The sequence below is a fragment of the Mustela erminea genome, chromosome 8, assembly GCF_009829155.1.
Source record: "Mustela erminea isolate mMusErm1 chromosome 8, mMusErm1.Pri, whole genome shotgun sequence".
NCBI lineage: Eukaryota > Metazoa > Chordata > Mammalia > Carnivora > Mustelidae > Mustela > Mustela erminea.
Window position 1 is genome coordinate 64,217,885 of NC_045621.1, and position 26,015 is coordinate 64,243,899.

Below are 26,015 nucleotides of genomic sequence, written 5' to 3' on the forward strand. Positions count from 1 at the left end.
TCTTGAAGGTTGGAAAAAGTGGGTCTTAGGATAAATAAAGGGAAGGACGACTATGTCACATTTATGGAAATCACTGTCACCTGGAGATAGAGACTGAAAGATGACTTCAAAAAAGTGGATGATTTCTTCCCCCGTGAAATGGAATTTTAAGGGAAGTGAGAGGGCCCTCGAGCAGCACATCCCTAACCTCTGAGGCTGACCACAAACCAGAGAATTAAGCTCTTTCAAGAAACCTCAAGGCCATCTTCACATATAATATACTCGCCAGCATGACAGTGGTTAGGACCTGTTTAAGCAAGTCTGGAATTCCTATTGAAAAGCAAGAACTACCTCAATGGAATGCATGTTAGAGAATCTGTTAAACCATTTCTAGATAAATAGAGAAAAAAAGTGCAGAAAGAATCCATAGCTCAAAATGCTCACCAACGCAACATAAGAATGAAGAAACTCATTGACCAGTCCCCGGGCTCCCCAAAAAAGAACAATTAACTTTGTTTTCCCATCGTCTAGTTCAGTGGCTAGCATTTTGTAGGGTTTAATAGCCATGCAGTTAACAAGCTCTGCTCTGAAGCTATAAATGTCTCCTAGAGAGGGTTAAGCCTGTTATAGTCATCTACACCACTGTGGGATTAAAAAATGTGGGATTAACATATCTCGGAAATTATCAAAGCATCTAGGTAGGAATGGTCAGGAATATAGAACATGCCAGGAACATCCCTTGACTCTTGGAAAACTAACCACCAAATCATCATACCTAGAGAGTTTGGGATGTAGTTAAAAGCCAAATTCTAATACATCTATGAAAAATTTTTTAAATGCCTAGAAAAAGAATTAAGTTAACTAAATGATCTTCATGTAATGCCAAGAAAAACATTTGTTCTAGGGTTTTCTAATTGCTATTAAGATGAATTTTTAGCAAGCCTACTGCTTTGTCCTCTGATATATACTCCCAGAACAGACCCTTCTTACAGGCCTGAGCACAGCAGTGTAGAAACTCATTAAATATTTACCAGATAAATTACTAAATGTGTATTAGATCTGGAACCAAATTGTCACTGAGGAATATCACAGTACCCCTTTCAATGGTTTAAAAAAAAAAAATTTTTTTTTTAATTTAAATTACCACTTATTTAGCACCAGTGATTTCACTGAATGTTTCTTTTTCTCCCTTCATTCTCAGAGACACCAAGCCTGTAATTATCACTTTTGCTTCAGAAATCATGACCATGGGGCACCTGGGTGGCTCAGAGGGTTAAGCCTCTGCCTTCGGCTCAGGTCATGATCCCAGGGTCCTGGGATCAAGCCCCGCATCAGACTCTCTCTCTCTCTCTCTCTCTGCCTGCCTTTCTGCCTACTTGGGATCTCTGTCTGTCAAATGAATAAAAAATATTTAAAAAAGAAAGAAAAGGAAGGAAGGAAGGAAGGAAGAAAGAAAGAAAAAAATAAATCATGAGCACCTGAATCCTTCTTCAGCCAACATGAAGTAAACCCCCTGTGACCACAGGCACTGACAGGATTTGCACTATGGAGCAGCAAAGTCCAGGGACAGCTGTCCAGAACTGCTCTGGGCCATCACAAGGGGCCTGTGAGTGTCAATCCTACCTTACTGGGGGCGGGAGCAAGGGGGTAGGGACGTGGCAGAGAGAAGGAAGTGGGAGGTAGGTAACACAAGTTTAGCAGGGGAGGCCAGTGTCCCACCAGCAAGCAAACCGTCGACAACTGTGACTTCTATGACATAACGCTGCACGAGATAAGGACTCCAGTGGCCACTGTTTCTTACAGGAACAATGGCTTCCAGTTAACACATGGCACAGGTTGTGAAACGACGCAAGCACTGACCTGTACGTAACGCACGCATGCGCGCACGCACAGACACGGAATTAAAGGATTATTAGGATACCGGATGTCCAAACACTGCCAAAATGTGAACCCAGAGAGATAATAAAAGTGCAAGAAGCTGCAGTATTTGAAATCGAAAGGATTATAGCAACTTTGCTCCACACAACCTCATGTGCCAAGAGCGGGGCCACAGAAGCCTGGCAACATTAGGCAGCCCGTCCTGTAAACTCCACTTCTCTCTGTTTGCCAAGGACAAACATCCCAGAGAACCATAACCACTCACCCCCATCTTCTGAAATATCAAAGACATCAAATATCAAAGGTGCAAGGTTAAGGCACGATCAAAGCAAGGAATCAATATACCTTTAAAATGAAAAATAGGTAACTATACATATAGACTATGTCCTGTTAACACAACGTGGGCATTAAGGGGGGAGGGGAGAATGAGAGAAATAAACTAACTGCTAATAAGCAAACTCATAAATCCAAAAACCTCAGAAAAATGAGCCAAGCCCAAAATCATAAAACCAGGTCCTTACATGTGCAACTCTGCCTAAATTATGAGTATATCCAAATGACACTGTTATGGTCCCTGGTCCCAGGGACACAGAGGAAATGGTTCCCCCAAGCCCCTTTCTCCCTGCTGCCTCCACCAGGACTATATTAGCTCCCATCACTGGCAGCCAGCCGCTAACGAACAGCCAGCGAAGGGAGAACATGGAGGCGTGGGGCAACTTAGGCCTTGTCGAGACCAGGGACCACAGCGTCAGCCCAGGAGGCTGGTTCCAGAATTGCTACAAACAAAGGCACACACAGCTTCACAGAGACCCTGTATAAATATTCTGCAGCTGGCAACAGGACAGCCAACGGATCTCCAATAGAGTACCACGATCAAATACAACCATCACGGGCAAATTTGTGAGTGGTTACTTCCAAATAGAGCATACGGTTAAATGGGCACTCCAATTAAAAAAAAAAAAAAAATAGTGTATACTCAGTGCAGCCAAAGAATTTGAGGATTCCTAAAGGGATCTGAGACAGTTCCTAATCCAACTCTTTCTAAATACTGCTGTGCTGTTAGGTGACTCGACCAAAGGTAGAAAACAAGTCGGGGGCAGGAGGAGGACCCAACTCTCCCCACAGTTTGTTTAGTGCTTTTTCCACTTGGGGAAAGTGACCTTCAAAACGGGTCAGATGACAAAGGCACAATTTTGTTGGTCACTCTGACCATAAGCAACCATGCAGCAATCATTTCAGCAAGAGCAAAGCACAGCTGAAATTTTGAAGAAGGTAAAAGCCTTAAATGTATACAAATTTTGTGGGGTTTGGGTTTTTGCTTTTTGTTTTTTGGTTTTTTTAGTTAACAATAAATTGTGGAAGCTCTTGCTTTAATCTGAGTTTTAATGGGCAATCTGTTTGTTGCTTCAATCCCAGAGAAATCTATGCCTCCTGGAGCCTAATTTAAAATGGAAGGCCAAACAGATCTGGAAAAGTACAGCTTTACCCTTCTACTTAATTTATACTATAGTGTGCTGTAATTAAGCCTGAAATAAAAGCTATATTCTGAGTAGAGACAAAAAGCTCTTGTTAATGACATTCCATTCTCAATGTAGAAAACAACAAAAGGCTTCTTCATTTGGAGCCAAATGTCATTATACTTTGTAGCTTGTGTGGAGCGATTGGACTAATATTTGTACTGGGATTAGGGTTGGGATAACCAATCAGTTAACTCCTCCATGCAGTTTCCTATTATCCTCAAATAAGTGGCCAAAAGGCAAAAAAAAAAAAAAAAAGGAGAGAGAGAGAAAGAGAGAGAGAATTGGCAGGCAGAATGTCAACTATATTTATGAGATTAAACTCTCAAACCCTTCACAGTTTGCTGGGCAACTAATAACCATTTGCCAAGCTGTTCATTTAATAATGAGTCAGTTAAGCCAAAAGCAAATGTTGCTGCAACCAACCAAAGCAACTAGAGTCTATCCACAGTCAAAGTTCCAATTATTTATGTAATGTACATACTTCATTTAGAATAAGAAGTCCAAGCTGCCGTGTACAAAAAAAAAAAACAAAAAAAAACTCCCCTTATTAGCCAAATGCAAGCTACCCTACCGTATCTTGAATAACCAAAATGTGTACGTCGTCTGGCAATTTCTGAGAGGCAAAATGACCGACAGAGGGCTTGGGGAGTAATTCCTATTTATGTCGTGACTCTGGACGCAGGGCCCGCAGCTCTCCAGCCCAGCTCGGCGCCCAGCATCATGTGACCTGCGAGGTCATCGAACTGGGTCTGTTTCCTGGTTTTCCAAAAGAGAGTGTCTGTGCTGAGACCAGCCCCACCCTGGAAGGATGAGGACTGAACAAAATCCCGCTTGTCAGAGCGACGGAAGTTGTACGGTATACAACACAACTGCGAGGGACCTTGTCATTAATCAGGGGACTGGAAGAGCGGTGTGGGCTGCTTTCCAAGAAATGCGTGTGTTCGAAGAGGAGAGAACACCCAGCTGCCTTTGCTCTCTCTTCCCCCCTGCTTCTCCGGCCCGTCTCTGCACACCCATCGGTGGAGAAAAGCAACACGCGGGCATCCTCCACTTTTACTTACTAATAGTTCATCCATACTGGTCTGGCATTTTTCCAGGTTGATCCGTTTTATAGCCACGCGCTCTTGCCTGGGCTTGCAGAGAGCAGCCTGAACCACGGCCGTAGCTCCACTGCCTGAAACAGAAGGAAAACAGCATCAGCTCTCAGGTGGCGCACGGTCTGGTTACGTCGTGACCCCCTTCCTAAACAAATACCTGGTTTTTTTTTTTAAGTCTTCTACTCGACGTATTCAAAACATTGCCTTTTAACACATTCTCAGAGAGCTTCTGAGTCTGAAAATAATTCTCTGCGGAAGAAGCAGCAAAGAGTGGACTGTTCGATGGGATATAAAAACAGTGCCCGCCCCGCAGAAGCCACGATCCACACCAGAAGAGCCCACCGTGATCCAGCACGTTTACTGCTGCCCAGAGCAGGGGTTGATGAAGTGACAAGGCTGAGGTCACGGGGCCGGGGGCCACGAGCCTCTAAGCACAGCACTGCCTGGAGGCCTTTGAGCATCCCGGGCTCCCAGGATTCTCTAACTTCAGTGCCCTTAAAAAATCTCAAGCTCTTCTTCCACTTCAGCCCAACCCAAACCACTCCAGCCTGAACTACTTCAGGGTCTCCACAAGACGCCGTGACAGCTTATCTGCTCTGAGTGCTCTTTCAGCTTATTCCTTCTGAGCGTGCTCTCCCATTAGAAGAACAGGGATCAATTGAGGATTCTCGTGTTGGAAGCACGATTTTCAAAGATGCCACGCAAGTGATGCAAATGTGTAATTACAAAAATTCTCAGTATTCACATGAATTTCCTATTTCTAAGGTTTCATGATCTTTAGCTAATGCACTCAAACTCCTAGGAGACAGAGTCATGTCATTATCCATATTTTATAAGAGCAAAATGTAGACATGTAATGATTTGTGGCAGAGCACAAAGAGCTCCTAATCCGATTTCTATTCCATGGGGGCAGAGAGACCTCCAGGTTAAGGTATCCCACTTCTGCAACGAATATCAAAAACTTTCCACTGCAAGACAGCCAAGCAGAGAAACAGCCTGTACTCAGGATTGTGCAAAAAGGGACCCAGACGCGACCATGTACCTTTCTCCTTAAAGCTTTTCTTCAAGAATGACTTCTCAATTAAGTCATCTAATAGCATCAGAGGGGGGAGGGGGCAGCTTTGGGCAATACAGAAGGGAGATCAGTATTAGCTTTCCTTACAGATGTGATAGACAGGCATGACATTTCTAGGGCAAATCAATCCTTTCCCACATCAAGGAGGTGCCCCAGTAGGTGTCTTTGAAGCTGAAGGTCTGCCTTTCTTCTGTCCTGTAGTCTCAACATCCACTCTGGCCCCCGGATCTGGTGTCCCAAACAGATCACCCTATACTCCAAAACCAGGTCTCCAACTTCAAGACTCCCATTCCAGAAAGTCCAACCTGTGTTCACCGAGGGAGGAGAAAATCCACCTATACAAACAGCCCCCTGTACGGTAGGCACTTCCTCATGCAATTCTCATTATAAGCTTACACATTTTTGTTGTTCCTAGCCTCATTTTATACGTGAGAACACTGGGACTTGGAAAATTTGCCCACGCAGCTAAGCGCCTAGGCTGGGGTCTGAGTCAGGCCGGCCAGTCTCCAGGCTCCATGCCTTTCCCTGCTTCCCAGAGGCCAGGGCCCATGCTTCCTTTCCCCGCTTGTCCTGGCCTTAAAGGACAGAAAAAAATGTCCTACATGCTTGAACAAAAGAGAAACCACCTAGAGGGAAAATTCAAGTGAGCCTTACTCTCTAGTTCAAGGAAAGAATGCTATTGTCAACAGGTTTTGAAAGGACCTCCCCATCCTTAATCTCACTGCCTTTCCATCAGCGACTATTCCAAGTCCCACCATATCGGTCTTGGTCCTACAGATCAGAGCATGCTGGGTTCACTCCAGAATGCTCTAGATACGAGAGCCAAATACTACAAAGAGGCCTGCTGATAGCAAAGTGTACTTTCCAGTCAAGGTCTCCAGAACAAGAGGCCATCACTGACTGAGCTGCAGAGAAAGTGGTAAGTGGCTGGTTAGCCCTGGGCCCAGTGTCCAGCAGAGAAATCAACACGCAGAGAAATCAACACACATCTTTAACGAGCTGCTGATGGGAAGCCGTTCTCAGCTCTACCTGTTGTAAATCTCCCCCCAATTCTTACGACACCCCCTAATCCTTAATCCACATCCCACAATGTTTTCAGAGCAGGGGAACTGAAAAACAAGGAAGATGAAAACAAACTCCCAGAAAGGATAACACAAGTGCCTGTAAGAGGGAGCTACCTCCCATGGTCTGGGAAATCCTTGACTATAAAAGTCTGCTGATTTCCACAGACACATGTAAGAACGCAGACAAAAATAAGAATTCTGGACAGAAAGAGGTAGCAGGAGGGAAAGTCTTTTATTAGAGCTTCACAACTAGAGAATTGTTATTATTTAAGGACTAGAACTGACTAAAGAACAACGGGCAGCTTTTCGTCTCGAGAGAGAATCATCCTGGGGTTACTGTCATAGGGTGAATGCACGTAACCATGCACTGGACCATGTAGGAGACACCGCTTTGACCCCAAAGATTTGCCTCAACTGCCAGGGAGATCAAGAACAATGACAGAGGGGCAGGAAGCCTTCAGGACCATCAAGTCCAATCCCCAGCTTTATGGATGAGGAAGGGAAGGGCAGAGCACTCCTACCAGAAACCACCTTGATCTGGACCGACTTCCAGCCTCCGCAACTGGGAGAAGTAAATGCCTGTTGTTAGGCACACCCACCGCTGAGTGTTTTGTTATAGCAGCCAGAGCTGACTAATACAAAGACCTTTCATTGTGTGTTCTAAGTCCCCACCCGGCTATCACCTGTGGTAAATAATGCCGTACAAATTACAAGTTCTCAACTGCCTGATTAAGTCAACAGCAAGATTAGGTAATGCTCAGGGGAAGGGCCTCTGGTTGGCCACTGTAGCTCTCAAATCTTGGGTTAGTAAGAACCCAGAAAAGGAGGTTCAACAAACATTCTACCCTATCTTTTCAATCCTGGTACCAATTTCCTCTGTGGCATTGGGCCTAATTTTTCTCTAAATCTCAGTTTCCTTGATGGGCATAATACAAGCTACCCATGAGGCCTAATAACATCCCTGGAAACATCAGCTCAGTAAATGTTAGGCTCTCTCTCTAGAATGTATTTTCTGCACCTGCACAATTAAGGAGGTAGACTATCTAGAGTTTGTACAACACCCCCTCCCCCACCACCACCACCCAGGGAAAAAAAGGGAAGGCCAAGTACGTCCAGGTCAATACTAAGTACCATTCCATTTACAGGAAGATGCAGTTGGTTTAAAGAGGAGGAAAAGGAGGGCTAGGTCTGAAAACTGGAAGACTAAATGATTTCTAAGGTCAGAGACGGCATAATGAGTCTAAGAGTCTGAAATACAAGAAAAGCATCCAGAGAATTCTGGAATACCTATGAATTAAGATTCTATAACTAAACTTCTTATTGAAAAGGTACTCTGACATCTAACCTAAACTAGAAATTACTTTAAAAAGTCTCTGTCTACCCAGATTGCATGAGTTTGTAATCTAGCCTTGCCTCTTCTTCGACCACTGATGCGTCAGTTTCTTCATTGGTATGATGGTGATAATACCACAGAGCTCCCAGGGTGGCTGTGAGGATCAAATGGGTTAATATGTGGAAAGCCCGTGGAATGGTGCCTTGTATATAGGAAGCACTAATTAAATCTTATGTTGGGCGTGTGGGTGGCTCCGTGGGTTAAAGCCTCTGCCTTCAGCTCAGGTCATGATCCCAGGGTCCTGGGATTGAGCCCCGCATCGGGCTCTCTGCTTGGTGGGGAGCCTGCTTCCTCCTCTCTCTCTCTCTCTCTCTGCCTACCTCTCTACCTACTTGTGATCTCTGTCTGTCAAATGAATAAATAAAATCTTAAAAAAAATTCTTTAAAAATAAAATCTTATGTTAGTATTACTTCTCAGTAATACTAACTAAGAAGTTAGTATTCTTCTCTAGTATTACTTCTCGTTATTTCTCAGGGAAATCCCTCCAAGTCAACCGGTATCTGGCCAATTTGTTGTTTCAATGCTACAGATTTCATGAAGTTGACAAACCATAATTTATTCAGTCCTTCCTCTATTGGTCAGTCTTCTCTCTATGTCCAGCTTTCCCTCCAATATGAATAATGTAGCCATAAACAGCTGATCCTTTAAAATATACGTATGAGTCCACAAGAACTTTTCTTTACGTTCAAGTTAGGACATGGTCAACTGTCCAGTAGCCTCTCCTCATAAACATTAGGAATTAAAAAACAAACCAACCAAATATATATTATATCAGCCTATAACATGAGTAGTGGCCAGTGGAAGGAAGCTGTCATCACAGCATCCTTAAATGAGGAGCGCCGAGCCAAAACTTCTCTTAAGTGTTTGCCTAGCTTGCAGCACATGAAAGGACTCCTTCATTATGCCTACCTGTCCTTTCTCAGCACATAGTGTCCAGAGCTGCTCAGGCTTTCTTTTTGGATGTGCTCGTGGGTGGTAGATAATTAACAAAACAAATGGCTCTGGACCAGCTGATGACTTCTTCCAATTCTCTCTTTATCCAACTTACTACACGTATTCTATTTATATCACGGGTCCAACCTCAAAGCCCACAAGGCCAGTGAAGGTCATATGAGAGCTGGAAGCTGGCCAGCGCGTAAATGGACACACACGTGAACTCTGGAGGGACACAGCTGTCACTCTGCCTCCACTAATGTCGCCATGTAAGACTGCTGACTTAGCACGGCCAGATTCGGATTTTTGCAGGAAAGCTGAAAACTCAGAATTTTGTTTGAAATCTTCTAATATGATAAAGTGAGCAATTAAAAAATTTTTTAAATATAAAAGCATTGTGAGTCACATGAAAGCTTGCCACAGGCTGTATTTTGCCTCTCTGTGTAACTACTATTGGCTTCAAAGGTACACCCTTCCATACCCGATGGCCCAATTTTTAAATTATCTATTAGCTTACACACACGAAGTTGCCATTCTTCTGGATCAAAAGTGATCACATTTCCAATGATGACACATAATGTATGTACGTACTCAGGACATGGGCCCAAACTGATTGACTACATGTGGCCATGGTGCCATCCACCTTATCCCACTATATCCCACCTTCATTTGGCGCGTTCTGTGTGAAAGGAACAGAACAGTAAACACGCAAGTCAAACTGAAGGAGACAAGCAGTGAGACAGGTGTCATATGGAATTCGCTATATGGATTCCTTAACAAAACAGAACCTCCTGCCAGCCTGTCTGATAAATGGTACACAGACTGTGTGTATACACACTGGGCAGGGCACAGCAAGGCCACGTTTCTCAAGGAAACTACAAACAGGGAGCCACACCCCCTACCCCCACCCCCGCACCAAGTGACCTTGTTTGTGTTACAACCACGCTGGCTGAGTTACATCCTTCCGCTACCGTCAAAAGAACCAGTCCGTGGACCTACCTTCTGGGATTGCTGGAGCAGAGTTAGAGCTCACACAAAGTAAAATAAAGGTGAGGCCAGTGAGCAAATATGCCCACATTTCACCACTGACCTGCCAACTCCCTTACCTGGAAGAGCCTGGCTTGTTGAAACCTTTAGAGGTCACAGACCTCCCCAAAGGAGAGCAGTGCTTGTATGTAACTTGGCAAGAACCATCTGATAATGCCGCAGAAAAACAAAAAGTAGCCTGGGGATCTGATCCTAAGAGAGATAGAGGGGAACTGGGATGTGGAACCAAATTGAAATGAATGTCAGCAAATTCACCTTGGACCTCAAGCCACATCCAAAGCAATTAAACAATTAAAACAAACAAACGCATTAAAAAAAAAACCCTACCTGACACTTATTAAATTCAGAAGTTACGTGAATTGGCATTACTGATATAAATAAAATCAATAATGAATACGGCGGGGGTACAAGTAAATTCTAGGTACCTGGTTAAAGAGTGGTAAGTACATGATAAGGAATTATTAAATAACTGACTCTAATTGCCATCAAATTCAATGTGGTTAATATTGGGATTTACTCCCAGACATTTTTTGTTTTCTTAATGATATACACGAGATGATGAATAGGGCTTAGATTCCTCAAAGCTGAAACTGTATTCTAGGAGTCTAGTCCTGATGCTGAAATTAAACTAACACGAAACTTGGAGTAAACTTCTCTGTCCGCGAATGTGCATTTATTTGCTAAAAAAAAGAACATCCAATTTTGCTGGGGTGGGGGTGTTCGACCAGCTAGCCCCAGGGCTTGGCCAGGAATCACCTGAGATGCTGTGTCCTCTAGCATCTAGGCGGATAGTCATTTCCTCTCTGCTCCCAAAGACCCAGTACAGCCTCATCCCAGCACTTAACGGGATCCCGAGCGGTCTTCCCCAGACTTACAACTTCTAGAATCAGCCCTTCCGCCGATGCCCCAGCGTAGAACGCAGGAAGCCCTAGGTAAGGGTTTGCTAAGTGAATAAAACCCACATCAACCCGTCACTGGGGAAGACACTTAGACACAAGGGAGATGAAGCTGTGTTCTGCACGGGGAGTGCTAGGGCCCTTGCTGACTCTGCAGTCCAGAGGCAGGGAGGAAGAGCAATGTTATCCCTGACCTGCTCGTTGTGTGTGTTTTAAGCCGGTAGTTGGGGATGTAGAAATTAACATCAAGAACAGGCCTAGGGAGGCTACCTGCCTGAAGGCATTTCTGATCTGCAGAACATCTGTTTTAATTTTAGAGTCAATGTCATAGGAAAGCTCATACTGAAGAGCAATGTTCCTCCAGAATTGGTAGGGAAACTCGATTTTCATAAATTAAATCCTCTGGCCACCGCCCACGCGAAATGAGCCGAGGTAATATAGTAGGGCCTTTGATGACTGCCCTTGAGTATAAAGAAGTGACATCAAACAGCTAACAATGTGAAGAGGTGACAGAAGCCAGCAGCAGCCCTCCCAATCCATCCTAGGAGCCATCACATCAGGCCCTGGACAGCAGGAGGGACACATTCCTGCAGGCCAAATTTGATTTTTAAGTTCATTTAAAGGTCGAATTCAAGTTCTTGCCCCTTGCACACTCCAAGCCCCATGATCTGGCAGGACTGAAAAACTTCCTGTTCTGCTCCAAGGGGGCAGTTCAACCCCTCCCTGCAAAGCCCACTCGTTCTACTGATTAAATCAACCGAACAGAAGCCAACATTCCACAGAGGAATGTCCATTGCTATTCATACAGATAAACAGATACACCCACTGGTGAAGGCCAAAAGACACAAGTATCCTAGTTGCAGCGGGGTGTTCCAACATGGCGTCTCTCCTTCCTCACGGCTCCAACCTTGAGACACCTGGAAATGGGAAAGGCTACAAATACAAAAAGAAGAGCCAGTCTCTACTCCAAGGTCAGTCCCATTCATCCCGTCTCAGCTACATGTATGTTGCCTTTGTGTGAATAAAAGAAAGGTCTCTCTCTGACTGGACGTGCACCTGGACGTGCAAGGCCTGGTTCTTGTGGAGACACATTGGTTGAAGCACAATGACGGGGGAAGGAAGCACCTTTCTCCCAGTTAAGTGCATCATAGCTCACTGGGCTGAACGAGGGCTGGTGTTCAGCCTCCATGGGCAATGCACAACCTCGGCGGCCTTGGAACAAAGATTAGCATGACCAAAACACCCATCCTATAAAAAGGAAAATAAGTAAAGTTTGTTTCTAAGCCCCAGAACAACAACCCCAGACTTAAGAAACAGCCCCATGAGAAAGCCCTGGATTGGGATGGATTTTCTCAAAAACCTCTGAGACAGAGTAAGAATATCAAACACCTACAACGTCTGTTTCAAAAGCAGATTCTTGAGCCCATATTCAACCTACTGAATCGGGATTAGTAAAACTAGTGGCCTGATATGTGCTTTTTAATATTTTTTTTTTTTAAGAGAGAGCTCAAACAGGAGCGGAGGGGAGGGGCAGACAAAGAATCTTAAGCAGGCTCCATGCATGGAGCCCAACTTGGGGCTCATTCTCAGAACACTGAGGATCGTGACCTGAGCCAAAATCAAGAATCGGGGGCACCTGGGTGGCTCAGTTGGTTAAGTAACTGCCTTCGGCTCAGGTCACGATCTTGGGAATCCCACATCAGGCTCCCTGCTTGACAGGGAGTCTGCTTCTCCCACCGACCTCTCTCCGCCCACGCTCTCTGTCTCAATAGATAAAATCTTAAAAAAAAAAAAAAAAAAATCAACAGTCGGAAGCTCAACGCACCAAGCCACCCAGGCGCCCCACTGGTATGTGTATTTTTAATAAGCCTCTCTAGTGATGCCCTAATACTCTCAAGTTTGAAAACCACGGTTTCTGGGTCTCAGCTTGCCTCTCCCTTCCCCTGCCAGGACACAGGAAAATTTATCAGTTAGGAACCAGTTAGGAAAATAGAAACAACACTAGGTACTACAACAGACATCACTCGATCTAAAGAAGAGGTTCAGCAAGTGTCCGCCGAAAACACTGAGCAATAGAGCGAAACTGGGGGATGCAGCTCCCGCCCCCGGGACGGAGGACGGGGAATCAAAGGGAGGAGTGGGGTTATGGGAATCTGCCAGTTGAGAGGAGGAGACCCACAGAGCTGGGAGCAGACCTCTTGAGGAGCAGGTGCTGGCACCTCGGGACCCCCCATGAGAGTCCACATGGGACTGGGACTCAAACTTGTGAGGACAGCCTGGTGATGGATTCTCTGAGGGGTGCCAGGAGGCTGGTTCCAGGACATAGCAAGGAGATGGAGACAGGAACCAGTGGCTGCTAGCAGAGTGAAGGACCCTTCTGGAATGAGGCGGACAAGCACAACAAGCAAATGGAATGAATCATGTCCCTTCTGCCTCCTCCAGGCTCCCAGAAGCGCTCTGGCAGCCCCTAGTAGCGGAGCTTAACAGGGAAACAGGAGGCAGAGGAGGAACGTGGTTTGCCGAGTAACAGCCAGTCTAGAAAGACCTGTCTGGTGCCCAGAGACAACCACTTCATAAGGAGCCAAAGGAATAGGATTTCCATCAGCTTCAGCCAGAGGCTGGGGCCAATTCCAAGCTCCACCTAGCAAGGGCCCACCTTGTTCTCTTCATTCTCCCTCACTCTGTTTTCAAACACAACTCCTAAAATGGCCCCTTTTAATATCTAACATCCCCCAAATGTTCATTCTGTCCCCACAACCCCAGACCAGCCTCACTCTACTTCCTTTTGGTCAGGCAATAGTTTGAGTAGGGGTCTAGGGCCAGACAGCCCTACCAGCGATGTGACCTTGGGCAAGTTGCTTTGTACATGTATGCCTCAGTTTCCTTAATTATAAAAAAGGGAATGACACTCGTAGCCACCTCATAAGACGGCTAGAAATATTACATGAGATAATACACACAAATATAGCAGCTTAAACAAACATGTCTGGCACATAAGTGGTCAGACATGACTGTACTATTATCAACAGTGTGATTATCCCAGACATCTGTATCTGGGTCTACTATAAGTTTCTTAAAAAAAAAAAGAAAAGCTTTTTAATCCCCTCCCCTGGGATCACCTCTGCTCCCACAGAACCCCACTTCTCAGTTTCCTGTGAAGTTAAGTCCACCTCTTCCAACACTGTTGCTGGTAGCCAGCATTGACAACTAACCTTTATAGGACAATGATTGGGTGTACAGAAAATTGGGCAGGGAAATGATTATTCAAGATCCACTTCCCTGGTCATTACCCTTGGCTACCACACATCCATGAAGCAGCGAGTAACTACAACAATTCTCCTAGCTCAAGAACATTGGAAAAAAGTCCACTCGTGTTAATGCCACCCACCCCTCCCTACCTCTCCACCCAATCGACTTTACTCATCTTCTCACTCCTGCTTATCTGGTCTCCTCGGGAACCTGAAGGTTTTCCCCCAAGTAACACCACACACCAGGAAGTAAGGGACAACCCTAAAGGGTAGAGGTCTTCCTGCCCCGCTCTCTACACACTCTTCATCCAGAAGCAGGATGATGTCACAGTCCGAAATGCTAGCAGAAAAGAAGAGGGACACGGGAGTGCTGCTTTCAGGAACACAAAGGTCCAGTGTGGTGGGAAGCAGTGCGTTGGCAAGCTGAGCGGGGCCCAGAGCGCAGTGGAGTGAGAAAGAAGGCGAAGAAGCACCCCACAAAGGGCACTTCGCACCACTCGGGCCCTGAGGGAAGCAGCAGCATGCTGTCAGTCCCCGCCTCCACCTGCCCCACCCCCCAGGTCCCAGCTCTGAAGCACCTGCAAGATCTCACACGGTGACATAGGGGGAGCCTGGCAGGATGTCAGGAGAACCCTCCCTCCCGTGGTCTTGACACCAGGGGCCAAAATGTTAGAGGACTATGTAGGAATCGGAAAATGTGAGGACAGTGCAAGGGGTCACCTGGATATCCCAGGAATATCAGATGCTGAATCAGCAGGTCTGGGACAGGGGCTCCCACTCCCAGGTGATCCGAAGCAGCTGGTCCGTGGACCACACTCGGAATCGCTAGAGCACAGGGGAGGTAGCTGACCCAAATCACCCACAAAGCTTCCAGGTGCCCACCTCCTAACAAAGGAGTAAAGGCTCAGAAACCTCTTGATCCAGCCCGCCACAACCCCAAGAGCTGACAGGGGAGGGTGGCATGAGCCGTGGGGAAATAGATGCCTGCGGAGTCTGGGAGAAGACGCATGACCAGCTTGGGAAAGAGGATCCCCAGCCTGCAGGAGTCCAGAGGGAGCAAATCCCTGTACAGGGATCCACACTTGGTAATTTTGTATGTATTTAACTCTTCAAAAATGAAGATTCAACAACCTTCCCCTTAATGTTTATTACTTGATTTTTCGGTATGTTTTCAGAAACTGGCTGCAAAGGGAAGATGAGGCCGGCCCTACTTCCCTGCCTCAGAAGACGGAGAGTAATTTAACTTGAAAATTACTTTCAGTAATTGCGGCTTAAATTAACTTGGGCTCTGGTTACCTGGAAATTTATTCCATGAATCCAGAAAACAGGATTCCTCAAATGGTCCACAGTAAACCAAAGTGAATAGTCAGGTCACTGTAAATGCTTTTATTCAACACACATTAAACAATTAAACTTTATAACAGGAATACGATGTCTAAATTCAACCTACACAGAGGACCTCGTGTGGCATTTCAAGAAGAATTATTACAGATCGTAATCGTGTTAACTGAAACTTCTTTCTTGTAGCATGAGGCCTAGGTCCCCAGGTCTGTGACCCCCATCTCTAAGTGGCAGCAGACGTGTATTCTACAGATGGCTGCAAGGAGGGGCAAATACGACATAAAGTCACTCACTCATCTCCTCCTGTTTTAATAGCAAGGCTGATTTGATTGGGAAGTACTGGTTAATTTTTTTTTTTAAGATTTTTTAATTTATTTATTTGACAGAGATCGCAGGTAAGCAGAGAGAGGAGGAAGCAGGCTCCCCGCGGAGCAGAGAGCCTGATGTGGGACTCGATCCCAGGACCCTGGGATCATGACCTGAGCCGAAGGCAGAGGCCTTAACCCACTGAGCCACCCAGATGCCCCGAGAAGTACTGGTTAAACCGATCTTTTCAGAGAGAAACTCCTTTGTCTCTTTCTGTTTCATTTACTCATCAAACGATAGAAGTATTCAGTTTTATATTTGCTGTCAAGTTTCTGTTGGCCAGGCCCTCGGGTCTAGGCTCCAAGCCGTTGGCCTAGTAGCTATGTATAGACCAAAATCCTGAAAAGGTCTGGTTTCAGATTCAATCTTCTCATGTGTCAATTAGTTCCGCTTTGTTACTTCAGCTAATTCAGTCCCAGTCAGGAGACCAAGATGGATAGATAAGTGTAACAACCCATCACCAGTGATGGGAATGGAGTGGGAAGGAACAACCAAAAGCCCATCGTCTACTGTGTACAATAACTGTAATGATGCCTTCAACACACACAGAATAATAGCATCTCAAAGTTGAAAATAAACTTCAATTTACAGTTCGTACAATCATATGACAAAGACTATGTGTTTTTTTATTTATTCAAAGACTTTATTGAGCTTCTAAGAACATGTCAGGCACTATTTAAGGTACTGGGAAGGAGGCAGAGAGGAAAAGGGGCATGCCCTCCAAGAGTTTACAACTTAATTGGAATGACAGACATAGATTTCTTAAAAAATCATGAGTAAGAATTTGATTTTGTGATAAGTGCTATGACAAAACAGATATTATATCAATTTGTGGGAAGATATCTTAAGCTATGATGGCCAGGGTGGTCTCTCTGAGGTGGTAACATCTGGACTGAATTGAAGGAGTCACACAGATCTGTGGGTGGAATATTCCAAGAAGAGAGGCTGCACGTGCAAAGGGCCTGAGGCAGAAATGAGTTTGGAGAGCTTGAGGGACAGAGACAAGGATAGTGTGGCTGGAGCTTGTTGATAGAGAGGGTAAGGGTGAAAAGAGATGGTCAGACAGGCAGAGGAATGAATACCCAGAAAGAGCCCTGTCAGCCAAAATAAGCACTTTGGAAATTTTTGATGAGAGCTACTGACTCACATTTTATACTGCTCACTCCAGCTGCTGTGTGGACACCAGGTTACAACGTGAAGCAAGAGCAGATGCAGCGTGATTGGTTAGGAAGTTGCCAGAGAGGGACAGGCACAAATTCATGATGGCTAAAGACTGAAGAGGGAGGGAGACAAGTGGCTGGATTAGGGATCTATTTGGAGGTACAGCCATAGGATTTGCTGAATGACTGGATATTAACTGGGGGGAGGGGAGGGATTTAGGTAATAAAACTAAATGCATGATCGCCTCCACTATAACCATCACTGCATTTTACAACAAACAATCTTGATTCTCTCTTCACCTTTGTCCTTTCCAAAACTCTGCCACCAGAGCTGTCCCTCCATCAGAACATGCACCGCTTGCTCCCGATGACAACTTAAACAGCGTGAGCCACCACGCATTTGTCCAACCAACCTTCCCAGTCAAGAACAGGAAGGTTGAGGATGGGGGGCCGGAGGCATCGAAACCAGGCTGCTTGCCCGCTCCCCTTATGGAGGAGAGCAGAGGCCGTGCTCCCAACATTCAACAGATGTTCTCAGCGAAGAAAGAAGTGTCCGGTCATTTCCTTCAAACGAATATCTGTCTGTACTGCCTCCTATGAAGAACAGGTTTTAAAACCAAACATAAAGATATTTAATATTTGGTCTTGGGAGGCATTCCTTTTTGTCCATCCCACTCTTCTTCTTGTGGAGGCTCAGAAGAAACAATAAACCAGTCCAACGAAAGTTTGTTTCCTCCCGTCCTTAAAATTAAATCATGCCAAGCAGCAACAACAAAGAGTATTTTGAATAAATTTTTTTAAATCCCGTTACCCAAGCACAGCTATTTTCAGGCTTGCATATTACATTCTAATCCTTATTCATACCCACACATGCACACTCACAAAATATAGTCACAGTAATTATGGCTCCCGGTTGTGCTGTTTACATTGTGAGTTAGAGTATAAACATTTTTCACGTTTCTAAAACATGTTTATAATTACATTAGTTGCAACACAACACCCTAACATGTTATTGAACCATAAACTCGAGCTTTAACCCTAGGATTAGACACTTGAATCCTTTCTCGGAGTTTTGTATAGTAATTCCAAAGGGATAACCCACCTTTGGTGCAAAATAAAAGCTGAAACAATGCCAAATGCAGAAGCTTCAAGACCTGTATTAAAAAGTCGCTGTAGGGGCGCCTGGGGAGCTCAGTGAATTGAGTCTCTGCCTTCGGCTCAGCCATGATCTCAGGGTCCTGAGATCGAGCCCCGCATGGGGCTCTCTGCTTGGCGGGGAGCCTGCTTCCCCCCTCTCTCTGCCTGCCTCTCTGTGTGTCAAATAAATAAATAAATAAATATTTTAAAAATCTTTTTTAAAAAGTCTTTTTTAAAAAAGTCGCTGTATTTGGTAGCTCATTAAATTGCTTATAGAATCATTTATATGTCAATGATTTGCCAAACCAAGTGAGTAAAAAGAAATACATCAATTTCACTTGGGATTATTTACCTAGGACACTAGAATAATTCACAAAGCACAACAGGAAATCGGCTGCACCTGCCCTGAAGAGTGTGCACACATTTTTTTTTTTTTTTAGTGAGAGAACACAATACAGACTTAGAGGATCATCACCTTCTCTGCATGGTGATTTGGACAAAGTCTTAGCCTTCATTGGGTAAGAGTCCACAGACGAGACACAGCAAGAGACAACTCTGGATGCCTGAAGTATAGTTCCACGCTGAAATAGCTCCCTGTATTTAAACATGTATGGGCGATGTAAGACTGGATAAATACAGAACACGAAGAAATGTCAGAGAAAGATGGAATACCAGCCTGTATTCTAAAGGTGCCTTTTCTTTAAGGCTTTCTAAGCCCTCGAGCATGGCTAAAAGGTGTCGGAATATGCTATTCCAATGCCACTTTCCCAGCTGTCCTACAGATTCTTCATCACAGCTCTGAGTTTTAGGCGATGCTAAAAGTAGCAGAGGGGCTGGGGGACTTTAGCTTCCAAAAGTATTTTGTGCATCCCTTGAGACCCTGACACCTCAAGGGTTATGCCAGGCAGCAGACATGAGGCTGACACAGCTACAGTTCATTCTCGGCTTTAAATGGAAGCCAGCAGCAGCCTCTCTGTGAAGATTCGCAAATACCTTGGACACCAGAATGTCACCTTTCCCATGTAGTTTACTCACTGTCCTTAACTTGTGCGTCTAGCCATTTCAGGATAATGTCTGCAGGAGAACAAGACATGGCTATCTACAGGGAAGATCCTATCATGCAACCACTGAACTCCATCCTGGAAAACAAAGGAAGCTGCTCAGTTTCGCAAAGTGCGTTGTATTTCGAAGTGACTGGTGAAAAGGCACCATTTTAAGGAATTCCATGATTCCCTATGTTTGAACATTCTTTCTTTCTTTTTTTTTTTTAAGATTTTATTTATTTTTTTGACAGAGAGAAATCACAAGCAGGCAGAGAGGCAGGCAGAGAGAGTGAGAGAAGCAGGTTCCCCGTCAAGCAAATAGCACAATGCGGGGCTCAAACCCAGGACCCCGAGATCATGACCCGAGCTGAAGGCAGCAGCTTAACCCACTGAGCCACGCAGGCACCCCTGAACATTATTTCAAAGCAGACTCTCACATCTTCTGCCAGGACTTACATTGAACAAAAACTCCAAAAGGACATCCAAATTCTTTGGACAACTGGTATTTAGCCATATCCAATTACTTGAAATAACTAAGCTGTCAGCAGGGTCTTAGAAATGTTTGGGCTACGAGAGTGTCTGGATGTCATATTATGTTTCACGATAATATCTGACCTGTGTTACATTTCCTCATATTCTCCAGCAAGAAGCAAAATGACCAAACAGGCCCAATGAAATAAGGTTCTGTTTTCCACTCACCTTAGTTTCATTCTCAATCTTTAACATCTTCCTGGGTTTTTTAAATTCATGTCTCAAAAACTCTATGTCAAAATATTTAAGAAGTGGGAAAGACTACGACTGGTTAAAGAGAGAGAAAGAGAGAGAGAGAGAAAGCAATCCATGGAAATATTAAATGCTATGCCACTAACTCGAGCTCAGCACACTTGAAATCTACAGGACAAAAGCATCCTCAACAACCATTATATCCTCAACTCTGAAACAAATGTATTTAAAGGACACCACAAGTTAAAATTAGAATTTATAAAAACCCATTCTTGGAGCTCCTGGGTGGCTCAGTCAGTTACATGTCTACCTTTGCCTCAAGTCATGATCCCAGAGTCCCTGGAGAGCGTCCACATTGGGTTCCCCTCTCAGCAGAGCGTCTGCTTCTCCCTCTGATGCTCCCCCATTTCGTGCTCACTCTCGCTCTCTCTCTCTCTCTCTCGCAAATAAGTCATCTTCTACTACCCTTGGTAAACATTCACCTTGTATTTTTGTACCAGTTTATAAATAACCATATTTTCTCTACTTGATTTTATGATGATGAAATCCACAGAAATGTCTACCTGCAGTGGGCTCAGGGACCCAACGTTATCAGAGAGAACAATCACCTCCTGTAGCTCAGGGAGACCAAGACGTGTTAACAAACATCTTCTACGTGGGATGGGTACCAGCCCAGAACAACCTGACTTTTTGGTCTATATACTTTTGATGTAAGATTCACAGTCACAGTCTCCAACTCAATAAATTCCTCTGACAGGACTTTAAGGAGTTGGCGGGGCAGGAGGGCAGGGACGCATAATACCAACCAGGAGTTAAAACTTTTTAAAGGCAAGTCTCACATGGTTTGCATTTTCCACTGACCCTCCCCAGTTGCCTTTTAATTTCTATCTCATGCTTTCATTTGTTAAATAAATGATGGAGATTCCTTCCAAGATTTTCTTTTTAAAATTTTTTGGATTTGGGGGAGCCTGGGTGGCTCAGCAGAATGAGCCTCTGCCTTTGGCTCAGGTCATGGTCTCAGGGTCCTGGGATCGAGCCCCGCATCGGGCTCTCTGCTCATCGGGGAGCCTGCTTCTCCCTCTCTCTCTGCCTGACTCTCTGCCTGACTCTCTGCTTGCTTGTGATCTCTCTGTCAAATAAATAAATAAATAAAAATTTTTTTGGATTTGCCCACACCACAGAGGCCAAAGCTTAAGCTAGCAGTGAGACTCTGTGCCTCACGAAAAGTGTGGGTAAAACATACCCCACAGAAAAAGATTTCTCGAGGACACACGCAGACCCAGAACTGCAGCACAGGAGAAGCACTGAAATGTATATCTGGGAAAAGCGGGGATGTTTATTTTGTCCTTATGTCAAAAAATGACAGACATTCACTTCAGGAGTTAGCAAGCTCTGGTCATCACAGGTCCATCCGGCGAGCCGGCCTCCCACCCTCCAGCCTGTGAAAGAGTGGGAAAAAGAAACTCTTTAAAATACTAGTGCAGTCAATATTCTAGATCATCAAGCCCAATTTAATGGAAAAAGAGAGAAACCAGACACAAATAATTTCCAAGTGGATGAAATCTAGTCGTTTTTACCCCATTCCTAAAGGAATGCAATCTGAAACTGAGAGACATCCCATCTATATTTCACTTTTTTTCCCCCAAAGCCGCCTAAAAACCCCCACTGAGAATAAACACCACCTCCCCCCAATGGCTCCTTTCCTACCCCAAATCACAATTCCATCCGTCAATGAACAAGGAGATTTTCCCAGTCTGGGTTCCTCAATTGATTCCCAAAAGACTTAGGACTCTGAATCAAAATAATGTTTAAGGAGACCATCCAATAAAAAGATATCTCTAGTTGCCGTTAAAGCAAGAACAAAGAACAGTTTTGTCCTGCTTCAAATAGCTCGGATTATTCTCTGTCAATGGCCCCAAAGAAACAGAAAACAACTGGAGAGGAGGCATCCTGAGGAGAATGAGGCCCCTCCTTCACGCCGGCCCAGTAGCCACACAGCCAGGATTTCTGCAAGTGTTTTTGGTTTGGGGGGCTCTTTTTTTTTAATTTTTAATTTTCCTTTTTTTTTTTTTTTTAAGATTTTATTTGTCAGAGAGAGAGAGCACAAGCAGGGGGAGTAGCAGAGGGAGAGGGAAAAGCAGGCTTCCCAGTGAGCAGGGAGCCAAATGCAGGACTCAATCCAGGGACCTTGGGATCATGACCTGAGCCAAAGGCAGACATTTAATCGACTGAGCCACCCAGGCACCTCTAATATTTAATGTTCTTAAATTCATATTCAATTACTTAACATATAATGTATTATTGGTGTCAGAGGTAGAGGTCAGCAATTCATTGGTCTTATGTAAAACCCACTGCTCATTACATCCAGTGTCCTCCTTAATGCCCAACATCCAGTTACCCCATTCCCCACTCCCTACCTTCCAGCAACCCTCAGTTTGCTTCCTATGATTAAGAGTTTCTGGGGCACCTGGGTGGCTCAGTGGGTTAAAGCCTCTGCCTTCGGCTCAAGTCATGATCCCAGGGTCCTGGGATGGAGCCCCATATTGGGCTCTCTGCTCAGCAGGGAGCCTGCTTCCCCACTTCTCTCTCTGTGTCTGCCTCTCTGCCTACTTGTGATCTCTGTCAAGTAAATAAATAAAATCTTTAAAAAAAAAATTATCATTTTATTAAAATAAAATTTTTTTAAAAAGAGTTTCTTATGGTTTGTCTCCCTCTCTTGTTTCATCTTGGTTTTCTTTTTCTTCTCTTCCCCTATGATCCTCTTTCCACATATCAATGAGATCATATAATTGTCTTTCTCTGATTGACTTATTTCACTTAGCATAATACCCTCTAATTCCATCCATTTCATTGCAAATACCAAGTGTTTTTCATAACTAAGTAGTATTCCATTACATGTGTGCATACCTGTGCGTGTGTGTGTATATATATGTGTGTGTATATATATATGATCTTTTCTGATGTGGAAAAGTCTTCTTCCACACGACTCCCTCTGATATTCAGGGAAAGTGACTGTTCTCTTGTTCTCCCACTGGTCATTTACACAGTTAGTCATGATGTCCTCCCCTCACCCCAAAATTCTACCCTGAAGACATGCTCCATCATATGCAGCAGTGTCCAAACTGCCAACATGCTCTCTCTGGACTGGGTTACTACAATGTAACAGACAGAATACATAAAAATTTTGGAAAATATCTGAAGAGATTAAAAAGAGAGAAACAGGGCTATAAGACAATTTTAACAGTTAATTGAGATTAGGCTAAGGGAAGATGATCATATGTAGGAGATGATGAGTGAGCCCACACTTTCATCTCCACTCTCAGAGCAACTACGGAAGCATAAGGGGACTCAGGTTAGATGAGCAGATGAACTTTCTGATGGGAACAGTATAATAAGTGCATGGAAGTTATAAAACGCTATGGATGGAAAGATTTACATATATATGTGTATATATATGTATATATATATGTGTGTGTATATATATGTGTATATATATGTATATGTATATATGTGTGTATATATATATATATACACACACATATATAGGGCAGGGTTTCTCAAACTTTAGACATTGACCGATGTCCCAGAGGGTGCGGGAGGAGAAGGTCAAAACCTCCCTCACCAGAGAACCCACAGCTCTAAGAGTCGGGGGGTGGGGGGGAGGGGTTCTGCCTAAAAGACAAAAGAGAGAGAAGTGAGGTGGGGAAGAACCAGACATCCTTTCCAAGTATCAAGGCCGTGGCCAGACCAGTCACCGAGAACTGAAACTCCCTGAGGGAAAAATCGAGGAACCCGGATTACCTGGATTACCCAGAAACCAGATGACTGGTTGCCCTCAAGAAAACAATGAAAAGGAAGAAAGGGAGACAAAAGAAGGGAAGAGAAATCACTTTGTCTTCGGGGACCCGGTTATGTGAAACCATGGCTTCACAGACCTGAGTTCCTAGGAAGGCGTTCTAGCCGAGGCTGAGTTTATGAGAAAGGACATGTCAGAGTTGTCACCAATGTCAAACTGGAGGCTTCTTATCATGTTAAATGGTGTTGACGTGATGCTGAGACTGAACACTCTGGAATGTGAAACATGGGAAAAGAAAGAATGGGGGGAAACAAAGCCTTCTCTCTCTTCAGGGCCTGCAGCCACTTGAAAACAAAGGAAAGGTTATACGATTTGGAGAACCAATGTGTGTTCTTGAAATGCTTGTCAAAGGCACTGCGTGCTTGCCCAGGAGAACCTCTAGAAGAATTCCGGGACACCTAACGACAGGCAAGCCCTGCTTAAATGCACACAATGCTGTGACAGGGACTGGACACAAAGCAAGGTCACCACACCTGGCCATGCACCTTGGGGCATACAGTTTAAGGCAGTTTTAAAAGCGGGCACTGAAGAGGTACAAACAAGAGGTGTTTTCTGGGCCTGCCAAGCTTGTCCCTCACTGGCCCCTCAGGATTTCGCCACCATCGCTGGAACAAAAGAAAGAACCTGTCACTGAGAGAGCAAGGCCAGGTAGGCTGGCAGGAAATCCATCCAGAGCAGAAACAAGAGGGCTCCAATCTCCTGCCCAGGCACCTGAGGTGGAAGAGGCAGGGAGAGCAGGACCCTGGGTCCAGAGGGCAGCTGGGAGTCACTCACCACCCCCCCCCAGGAGCTGGCAGAAACCACACTTGCGGAGCTTTGCCCACCGGCGAGTCACTCGGCTATCCACCAGTTTCCAAGCATCATAGCGCACAGATCAAGGCACAAGAGAGTTGGCCCTTCTAAAGATTTTCCCTGCCAGATACTGAAATCTGAATTAGGCATAAAAGAAGAAGAGAGAGCTCCTTCTTCCTGGTTCTTTATCTGCCACTTCGGATGCTAATGATGCATACTTTGCTCCAAGGCAAATTTTAAATCCCTGGATGTCCTTTCTCACTAGGCCCAACAAAATTCTCTTGGCAAGTTGTCTGGGCTTTCCTTTGTGTGTGCTCAAGGAATACCAAGTCTTTGAATAAAGGTGTCCACCAAACATAATTAAGTACTATTTGGCAGAGAAGTTTCCTTTGAAATGCATGGAAAAGAGCACTAAGGTGGACTGATGGGTGGTTAGAGGAGGTGGACAGATGGACACCTGATAAAACAACTATGTAAAACATTATTGGCAGATGATAGGTGATGGATATATGGGTATTCCCTGTAAACTTTTCTAACCTGGCTGCATTTTTTTTAAAGATTTAAAGATTTATTTCTAAGAGAGAGAAAGCGCGCACGCGTGCGGGGGGGGGGGGGGGGTCACAGAGGAATAGAGTCTTAAGCAGACTCCTGTGCCGAGCTTGGAGACGGCCCCATTTACAGCTCAATCCCATGACCCTGAGATCGCGACCTGAACTGAAACCAAGAGTCAGACGCCCAACCAGCTGGGCCAGCCAGGGAACCCTCAAAAGCAAGTTTTCAATACCCCTGCAGTATTTATCTTGGAATAATATGTAATGGCAAGGGGGAAATTAATAATATATTTAATAGAAATAACAGGTTATGAAACACCATGTACAATATAATACTGGTTTTGTGAACACTCAGTAAACACCAAAATACTATTTTTCTTTTGGAGATGGAATTACGGGTGACAATTTGTTTTCTTCTTTGTGCTTTTCCTACATTTTCTAATTTTTCTTTAAGGAGCATGTGTTGTCACAATTTAAAAAATGACTCGATAATATTAAACTTAAAAAAAAAAGCACAAAATCTCTAAAGCCAAATTTAAATTACTTACTCTTGAGAATTATATGGATAAGAAATTTTGTTACAGTGGGTTTTTCATATATACAGGTTCAACACCTTTAGCAGATTCTTGAAAAAGCAACTCAGTAGAAGACAACTAAGTCAAGACCATAAGGAAATGTGTTTTAGCACTTTATAAGCAGATTTTCAAGTCAAAGCTCTCAATTCATGTGGATTCTACCTGCCCCATAACATCCATCTGTTTACCACTGATGCAAAGCCTCCTCCCTGACAGCAGTGTCCTCGTGAGGGCCTCCTTCAGGCTCCAGAAAAGTCAACAGCTGGCACATCCACCCATGTTTCTTTGTCCAGGGCATACAGCACAACACCTACTTCCCAGGGCAAGCATAAAGATACAC

At 44.5% G+C, this 26,015-nt stretch overlaps 1 protein-coding gene across 3 annotated transcripts in view; it reads right to left on the reverse strand.

The window, feature by feature from the left end:
- Nucleotides 1–26,015, reverse strand: part of STK39 (serine/threonine kinase 39) — a 304,821-nt gene that overhangs the window by 241,073 nt on the left and 37,733 nt on the right. For 2 of the 3 annotated variants that reach the window (XM_032355850.1, XM_032355849.1), the window contains exon 2: nucleotides 4,439–4,551. In XM_032355850.1, coding sequence (XP_032211741.1) covers nucleotides 4,439–4,551 — 113 coding nt within the window. Of the gene's footprint in view, nucleotides 1–4,438; nucleotides 4,552–7,212; nucleotides 7,215–9,723; nucleotides 9,731–26,015 lie in introns of those variants that run through there. The other variant, XM_032355851.1, reaches the window with a different exon arrangement.